This window comes from Priapulus caudatus, unplaced genomic scaffold (assembly GCF_000485595.1).
Source record: "Priapulus caudatus unplaced genomic scaffold, Priapulus_caudatus-5.0.1 Scaffold2094, whole genome shotgun sequence".
Classification (NCBI taxonomy): Eukaryota; Metazoa; Priapulida; class Priapulimorpha; order Priapulimorphida; family Priapulidae; genus Priapulus; species Priapulus caudatus.
In genome coordinates this window covers 28,211-37,996 of record NW_014579155.1, presented here as the reverse complement: position 1 = coordinate 37,996, position 9,786 = coordinate 28,211, and the positions used below count along the sequence as shown (strand labels likewise).

General features: G+C 48.0%; 1 protein-coding gene across 1 annotated transcript in view; it reads right to left on the bottom strand.

The window, feature by feature from the left end:
• Positions 1-6,740, bottom strand: part of LOC106818215 (spidroin-2-like) — a gene marked incomplete at its 3' end in the record, with an annotated part of 26,581 nt that extends 19,841 nt beyond the window's left edge. The window contains exon 1 of the mRNA XM_014822938.1: positions 5,697-6,740. Within this exon, the coding sequence (XP_014678424.1) occupies positions 5,697-6,524 (828 nt within the window). The remainder of the gene's footprint in view (positions 1-5,696) is intronic.
• Between the last annotated feature and the right edge of the window lie 3,046 nt (positions 6,741-9,786).

Sequence of the window (9,786 nt, the reverse complement as noted above, 5' to 3'; positions counted from 1 at the left end):
TCTTCTCTCTCTCTCGTCTCTCTCTCTCTCTCTCTCTCTCTCTCTCTCTCTCTCTCTCCCCCTCCCTCCCTCATTAGCCTACCCTCTCGCCTCTATCGCTTGCTCGTTATATTTCTCTCTCCCTCCTTCAACACTCCTCTCCCCCTTTTTGGACTAATTTGTCACCTACGTCTGGCAGACGCTCACCAAGACTTGTAATATTGTTAACCAAAAAACTACTCACACCGAAACGAACCCACAAGAATGTCACACGCGTTTTCATGCGGCGCAAAACCTTTCATCGAAAAATCATGTTCCTAGATCTTTAAAAAAAATACAGCCCTGGCATCTAGCAAATAAAAATACAACTACCTATTGTACTCCATAACTATCTGACTATCTTTCTATCTATAACGGTGGCGCTACTGTTTTTAGTGCCGTATTTGCAAAGGTCGTTGTCACGTGGTCTCAATATTGACATATGCCCATAAAAAAATTTCAAACAGGTGACTAGAAACTTTGGCAGTAAATATTTGCTGATACTTAAAAGTTTGGATAGCAAAGCAGATGAAGAATTGCTAGTAGTAGTAGTTTCCTGCCATGACCAACTACATACGGTACCCAGGGTTTCTTATACATAGAGGAGGCACAGTGGCGCACCGCCGTTGTCAAATTTAACATCGCCGTTATGAAAATTTATGTTCCTGTATGTAACTGATAAGTATATCCTGTATCTATATACCTATAAGTATATCAATACAGCCTGTATTTGAATCCATTTTTTTCCCAAACTGGCCATTACCTCCTTTGTCTAATTTTCCCTCAGAAGAAACCCTACATGTATACCTACCCTCATCTACTGTGTACAACCGATACACAAGCCGTAACCAAAGCCAATGTTTTTCTAACATGCACTTAACACTAACAGCCGCCGACGTGGTTTTATGGGTCAATGGGGTTATGCTAATCTAGACACTTATTAAAATATTCATTCACTACTTGGTAATACAAGCATTCCACTTACACATAAAATCACGGAGCACTCAAATAAATAGAGCTATTTTCACCGTCTTTTTGTTACATTTACTGTTTTACATGTGTTGTATCTTGCTCGACTCAGATGACGTTAAAGTACTACATAAAGAATTACGTAAAAGTAACATTTTTGAACAATACCACTTAAATATACAGCAAACGTATTTTCATCCAACTTATTTTTATGCAATTGGTGCAATTGTGCATTATCGTGACATTTCCAGTGTTAGACTCTTGGATAATTAATTAGCTAGCTGGTTAGCATAGTGAAATATAGCTCTAGTACTATAGCCCGCTTTCATTAACTGCCGCAGGGCTATAGAACATTTTCAGCTAGATTTCGTAACTGCAACCTGTTACCACCTGTCCCCACGAAAAATGGATCGCAAAACGCAAAATGATCAGGCTTTTTAACACTTATTTATCTACATGGACATCTCAGCTATCTTTTTGAACACTTTCCACAACTTTACACCATGTATTTATCCATTTATTCCTAAAAGTGCCAGCTCTACTTGCAAATTCCGTTTGAAATGATGTGTGTACACGCGTGACGTCACCCGAAATGCAGCTGCATCATAGCGAGTTATGTAGGCAAAACACATGGCAGCTACACTGTGGCAGCTATGATGCAGCTACATTTCGGGTGACGTCACGCGTGTACACACATCATTTCAAACGGAATTTGCAAGTAGAGCTAGCACTTTTAGGAATAAATGGATAAATACATGGTGTATCGTTGTGGAAAGTGGTCAAAAAGATAGCTGAGATATCCATGTAGATAAATAAGTGTTAAAAAGCCCGAACATTTTGCGTTTTGCGATCCATTTTTCGTGGGGACAGGTGGTAACAGGTTGCAGTTACGAAATCCAGCTGAAAATGTTCTATATCCCTGCGGCAGTTAATGAACGCGGGCTATAGTACTAGAGCTAAGTTCAATATAGTTTGCTCTCTCTCTCACTCTAATATATAGTGACATCACAGATGCATTTGAAATGTCAATGTACTCTCGCTTTTATCTATGTGTATGGCCAAGTGCATCAGCAGCTGTAATGTTTGTTGTACGTAAATACATATTGGCTGAAGTAAGACATGCGTACAGTGCGTGTATATAGATGCGATGCCATACACCTGTTACCTGCACACATATAGCACTATATCATAATCATAAGTACATATGTGTAATGCGCACGTACGATAACACACTGAGCATATGAGTTGCAGTATGTCCATACATCACACATGTATACGTACGCGCACGCACGCACGCACGAGCACACACGTACATGTTACGATACATAAACAGTTACCACACACACATACACATACGCACGCACACACACACACATACATATTACGATACATAAACAGTTACCTCACACACGCACGCATGCACATACATATGTGACAGTGTTGACAGACCTGACTGTGACACCAACACACGTACGTACGACTGTGTGGTAGACAAAGATATGGACAATTGACTGTAAGTGTAACGTATGGCATTCATATTTATACTCTCAGACTATTACTATATATACATATTTATTCATATATGAAGAGAGAGAGAGAGAGAGAGAGAGAGAGAGAGAGAGAGAGAGAGAGAGAGAGAGAGAGAGAGAGAGAGAGAGAGAGAGAGAGAGAGAGAGAGAGAGAGAGAGAGAGAGGAGAAGAGAGAGAGAGAGAGAGAGGAGAGAGAGAGAGAGAGAGAGAGAGAGAGAGGAGAGAGAGAGGAGCGAGAGACGTATGCGCGAATGTGTGGTACAAGCTCTCCACGCGTACGTACATACACGGTACGTACGACTGACTGTACTACGGGACACACATATATATATATACAGCCCCATGCCACAGTATGGCAGGCAGGCCATAATGCCATATAGACTACCCACACACGTACAGCCCGGCTAAGCCGCTACTGCTGCTGATACATGTACGCCTGCCTGCCTGCCTGCCTGCGCGCCACACGCACACACACAAGCCCCGTGTTCAGTGAAGCAGCAAGCAGCAGCAGCAGCAGCGGAGGTTCGGGTTATTCCACGCTGCTGCTGCTGCCGCTGCCGGCGCCCTGCAATGTCCGCCGCCGCCAGGGAGTGGCAGCACAGTCTAATGCCACAGTGAGTCACGCGGCAGCAGGCGCTACCTCGCAGCGCGCGCCTGCGCACCGGGGTAACTGCTGCTCGGTAAAACCCCCGGACGAGCAGGGTAGCGCGGCCTGCGTTGGGGGATTGATTGTCAGTGCGCTCTCTCTCGCTCGCTCGCTCTCTCTCTCTCTCTCTCTCCCTGTCTCTCCCCCTCCCTCCTCCTCCTTCGCCGGTGTGCTAATGCCGTAAACAGACCAATCACGAGACGTGTTGCATTGCCGGCTCGCTGACATTTGCCTCCAAATTTAAATTCCTACATGTTGACCTCGTGCGGCTGCGGGAGGTGTTGCTAAGCTACGCAAAAACACCGGCAGCGTCAGATGCTGACCGCGGGAGCGTCATAGCGAGCGACAGAGAGAATGCGGGGGTCAGATGGAGATAGGGAAGAATAGACAGAACGATAGATCGGTGATAGACAAATATAGAGATGTATATGGAGGAGAAAATAAGATGTGTGAGATGGGGAGAGACAGAATGTGAGAGAGGATCTGACAGCGAGCAAGAGAGGGAGATTGAGGGGGTCAGAGGGAGATAGGAAAGAATAGACAGAACGATAGATCGGTGATAGACAAATATAGAGATGTATATGGAGGCGAAAATGAGATGGGTGAGATGGGGAGAGACAGAATGTGAGGGAGGATCTGACAGCGAGCAAGAGAGGGAGAGAGCGAGATTGAGGAGGTCAGAGGGAGATAGGAAAGAATAGACAGAGGGAGAGATCGGTGAGAGACAACTATAGAAATGTATATATATATATATATATATGGAGAGACAGCAAGGGGGAGAAAATGAGATGGGGAGACCGAGAGACAATGTGAGAGGACATGAAAAGCGAGCCAACAGGGAACGATAGAGGGAGAGAGAGACAGAGAAGAGAGAAAGGTGAGAAAAAGACGTGTCATCTTCGCATGTACGTGTGCCAGGTTGCTGAAATATAACATCGCTTCAATAATTACGGTTGATTTTGCTACTTTGTCCTTGATAAGGGAAACTGCTGTGGGCTTCTTACACCCATCAGTGACACACCATACGTACACACCACATCAGTGGTACATTATATAAAAGAGAGAGAGAAGAGAGCGCGCAGAGAGAAGAGATGAGAAAGAGAGAATGAGCAGAAGAGAGAAAAGAGAGAGAAGAGAGAGAGAGAGAGAGAGAGAGTGAGAGAGAGAGAGAGATAGAGAGAGAGAGAGAGAGAGAGAGCAGAGAGAGAGAGAGAGAGAGAGAGAAGAGAGAGAGAGAGAGAGAGAGAGAAGAGAGAAGAAGAGAGAGGAGAGAGAGAGAGAGAGAGAGATGAGAAGAGAGATGAGAGATGAGAGAGAAGAGGAGTGATGAGAGAGAGGTAGAGAGAGAGAGAGAGAGAGAGATGAGAGAGAGAGAGAGAGAAGAGAGGAGAGAGAGGAGAAGAGAAGAGAGAGAGAGAGAGAGAAGAGAGAGAGAGAGAGAAGAGAGAGGAGAGAAGAGATGAGAGAGAAGAGAGATTAGAGGAGAGAGAGAGAGAGAGAGAGAGAGAAGAGAGAGAGAGAAGATGAGATGATGAGATAGAAGGAGAGGATGAGAGAGAGAGAGAGAGAATAGAAAGAGAGAGAGAGAGAGAAAGAGAGAGAGAGAAGAGAGAAAGAAAGAGAAGAGAGAATATACCTGTTATTGTGCTGATGCTGTTGCTTATGTGCTTTGTTCTAGATTGGTTCCAGATGGGAAAAAAATTATTTATCAAGGGATTCTATTTTATGGGTTTTCTATACATAGATATATGAGGATGGTTGTTCTGGAAAGGTGTTTACAACGTGTACCTCTTCTATTTTGCATTTCCATAGTTTTAGAATGGGTAGAGGGTGGGTACTTTACGCACATGTATGAATGAAAGCATAATCTATAATATCTCTCTCTCTCTTTGTAAGTCTTTGTTTATCGCTCTGCCCCCTCCCACTTCACCTTTCACTCACACATTTTTCCTCCCTTACATCCTTACAAGCTATTAATAAACAAATCACAATTTCTACATCTAGTACAGCGGTACAAATGACAGGTATTCACATAAGCGACAGTGGCTCCCTCTATGACTTGCAGCCACCGTGCACATCGGCCAATCACAATGCCTGATCCTAGAGGACCCAAGATTTCAAGAATTGGTCTCAGATTAGATTAGGGTTATGATTAGAGGTTATGGGTTGGGGGATAAGATTAGGGTTAGTGGTATGATGTGATCAGGTTTATGGATAGGGCTCACAGTCACTAATAGAATCAAGGTTAGGATTAACGAACGATTAGGGGTATGGTTAGGATCCTTAAGGTTAGGATTTTGGGTTTCGAATAAGGACAGTACTAGGGGTATGGATGGGTTAGGATTAAGTTTAGGATTACGTATAGGGCTAGAGGTACAGATGTGGTTAGGGTGAGGGTTAGGGACAGGGGTGCAGTGACGACCATATCATCCGCATATCATAGACCTCAACCGAAGCCACCATCGCACAACGTCCGCGTCCGACGGACCTCGCTCGTTGCCATGGCGTCGACAGCGCGCGAAGCATGCCGTACCTGCTGGTAGGGATGCATCCTCCCCATGGGTCCCTGCGGCGGGTAGGGACCGCGCTGGCTCCACTGGTTCGGTCCCGCCGGGCCGCTCGGACCGTTGTACCCCATCCCGCCGTTGTCCTGCGCGTGCGCCCCCAGCTGCCGGCCCCCGTAGTCGTTGTAGGAGTTCTGGTAGCGGGTAGCCGGGTTCGGCGACTGTAGAAGCTGGTTGAGCGTCGGGGTCGGGCCGCCCTGCTGGCTTATCGCCGCGCCGGACATCATGCGGGGCTGCCCGGGCGACGCGTAGCTGCCCATCGGGCCGCCCATGCCACGGGACGCTTGCATGCCCTTGCCGTAGCCGACAGGGCTCTGGCCGTACTGCCCGTACATGCTGTTCGCTTGAGAGTTTGCGGCGTCGTTGACCATACCGCTGCCCTCGTAGTATGGTCTACTGTACCCGCCGTTGTATGCATTAATTCCGCTCGACGGAGGATTCATGCCTCCGTCTCCCATCTTTCCGTATTCCTGTCCGCCCATTACCCCGTCCGGGGGATACTCAGAATTCATCCTCTGCGTCTGGTTGTAGTTCCCTTGGTCGATGTTGTTCATGTGTACAGCGCCACCTCCATCTTGCATTCCCGTTTCCATTGTCACATTGTGTTTTCTCTTTAGCTCGTTTGGCTTGCGAGTTAGCACACTATCGTCGCCGTGTGTATCTCCGTTGGAACCCTCGTACGGTGCGTACACACTATCGGGGGATTTTTTTAGGGACGTCGTCGATTTTCTTTCATTGCCTTTACGCTGGAAACGCACATTACTCTCCTTGTTCGAAGCGAAATCTCCTTTTGCCATCCGAAATCTGTGTTCGCACGTCGTCTGTTGCCCGTCCGTAGTCCGTCGTCTTCCCGGACGGTACGCCGTGCATTCATTCCACGTGTGGCACGATCTTACGCTCTAGATGTACACATGTGCAATTTCCTTTTGCAGTCAAATGTAAGGAAACTCTGTCCCCTACTCCCTATACCACCACACTGTTATCTTCACTTCCATACATTACACGGCTCTATAGACAAGCACTAGCAACGTTGTCGATAAATCACTCCGCGCCGGGAATATTTTCGGGAGGAAAATTCTCGCGCTTCGTCGGCTAACTACGATTTTATTATTTCTCTTGTCTATGTAATAGTTATTCCGGGTTTAAAACTCATAAGGAAATAGGTTCCGTGCGTTTTCTTGGCCATCAGGGCGATGGGACTACTTTTAATCATTTGACCAGTGAGCGGAGGCGGCAAATAGCGCTGTGTGATGCGTCATAGGCATTCTATACAATTCCCGTTTTTCAATTAGCCGATCCGTTTACCTCCCTGACGCAATTACGAAAGAAAAACAAGCCAAGTGCAGATTTCTAGCGGCTTTAACGCAAAAGCTAAAAACGCGAACGGCAAGCATTTGGCGCTACACACTTCCCCCGTAACCACACCACTAACGTTAACCCTCGGAGAAGGCGTAAAATTTTATTTCCAAAATCTACAGTATGAAAATTGCCGAGTCCAATTTGCCATGGGGTGAGCCTACTGACGTCAGCTACAGAAAATCCATTGCGTTGATACCCGGCAGGTTCAGGACAGCGGAAAATTGTATCCACAATTTTAACCGGGTTCTAGACGTCGAAACTGCATCATTTTAATTTTCCCACACTGCGTTAAAGCTATGTGGTCCGTGTATTGTAATAAAAGTTGAGGCCCAGTTAAGAAAATGTGGTATTGGACATTCTATATTGCTGCGGCTGTTCCCGTTATAAACCGCACCCCCCGAGCAGACGAATGCGCCAAAGTTCGCTCAGTGTCTCTCAGTTCATGAGTCTCCGCGCGCACCCGCTCGCACTGTTGTACGTGCGGTGCAGCGCGGTTGCCGGGAGACTAGCAGCAGATGTCGTTTTTATATGCGCACGGCAAGGCAAACAGGCTAGGCGCGGAAGGCGCGCTTGTTGTGATGATGATGAAAACCGATAACTACGTCTATGCTAGGCTCACGAAGTTCCTGCCCGCGCTAAATCTACGGCGCCTCTGTCGCCTCCCCCGCCCCGTCACGAACCCTCCCTACGCCCCGTGACAGCCCCCAGACGTCCCCCGCTCGTAGCAACCTACCCACCCCCCGCGTCCTTGGAATTCGAACGTCGCCCATTTGTTGCCGACCCCTCTGCGAATAGGTTTCGATCGCCCCTACGCATCTGCGACTGTTGAAATCACCTGGAAACGCCGAAATAGTTTCATATTTCCCGCCTTCTCACGCCGGTTCGGCCGCTGTTAAAAATCCGGCGCGTGGGAACGACGGAGGACGCGGAAAAACTAGAATCAGCGCAATTCGTGGCCGCATCGGGGACTGTATACTCATTGAGACAAAGCGTTCGAAATGCGCCGTAGATCGGAGTAGCCCTCTCCGGGATCGTCTCCCGCCCCCGGCGCATCACCGACGATTCTGCCGGACTGTCCGAGTCCGGATTCATCCATTCTCGACCGGATTTTGTCGGAATTTCGTACGAAAAAGAGAAATAGGGAAGAGAGCGAGAGAGGCCTAATGCGCGTCATTATTACCCGAGACGTAATATTCCGTCGAGAAAATTATCCACTCGCATTTCGGCGTTTCGGACTCGACTCGGACGTCGGATCGTGGACGACATGGCGATCCCGTCACGTGATAACGTCGTCGCCTGTTCTACGGGGCGGGAAGAATTTTTTAAACGGGGGTTTAGGGAAACGATGACGGTGACAACATATATCCTAGCTCATGCACTCCATTCTGTACAGTCACTGAACGCGTGTATGTGTGCGTCCACGACGTCAAGGTGGGTGTGCCTGGGAGAGAGAGCGAACAAGAAAGAAAGAAAGGAGAGAAGGGGAGAGCGAAAATACGAGACGCATATACATATGCACACGCACGCACGCGCACACGCGCACACGCGCTCATGAACGCACACCCGCCTGTCGTACAGTGAGATATATGCAGTGCTCAGCGGCGGTACGGCCGGTTGGTTGCCGCTCGTGCTCTATATGTATTGCATGGGACTCGAGCTGTAGTGCGTCCGTGCGGTACGTGCGTGCGTGCGTGTGTGCGTGCGTGCTTCCGTGCGTTCGTGCGTGCGTGAGCGTGTGTGCTTACTTGCGTGAACTCGTATATATAATACACACACGCGCGCACGCGCGCACGCACGCACGCAGGTACTTATGCACCGCACGTACACACACGCGCACGTACGCACGCACACGCCCGCACGCACGCACGCACACCAATAATATATATATATACACTATATTATATATATGTATATATATATATCCTTCGAGTCCCCGAACAGCCCAAAGTCAAATAAAATGTATTCGACTCCCTCGTCACAGTATCATGGGAGTGAATAAGATAGAGGGAGACACCATCTATCGTGCCGCCGTCGTTCGCCCGTCCGCGCGCCGCGTTTCTTTTGCATAAACGCCTAAACTGGCCGGAAGAGGGCATGAACAGTCGCACATGGATTTCCTGTGGGTATATGCATTCATGCATATATAATATTATCAGGAGTAGATAATAGTATAGCGTATTAGTATATTTATCTATATTTCTCTCTCTCTCTCTCTCTCTCTCTATATATATATATATATAAGAGAGCATTGAGAGAGAGAGAGGCGAAGTGAGAGAGAGAGAGGAGATGTAGACAGATGAGCGAGCAGAGATTGTTTTGTTGATTTTTTAGAAGGCGAGGCACAGAGAGATGAGAGTGGAGAGAGAGAGAGCAGTAGCGAACAGGGGCTGGAGAGAGAGTAGACCGAGTACACGAGATGATCGAGACTGATTCAGAGAGAGCAGCAGATGTGAGAGACAGAGAGGGGCCGAGAGAAGAGAGAGATAGAGCAGTCAGAGAGGGCTCGCAGCTGCGAGAACTGGATGGATGGATGGATTGATGGGCCTGGTTGACTGCCCGTGGACTGGACTGATGGACTGCATGTGATGGCATCGGATATGCGCATGGGATGGTGGATGGTGGTGTGGATGGTTGGCTCTACCGCTGGGCTTCCATGGATGCGATGGCACTGGCATGCCGACTGCGATGTGGTTTGGCATG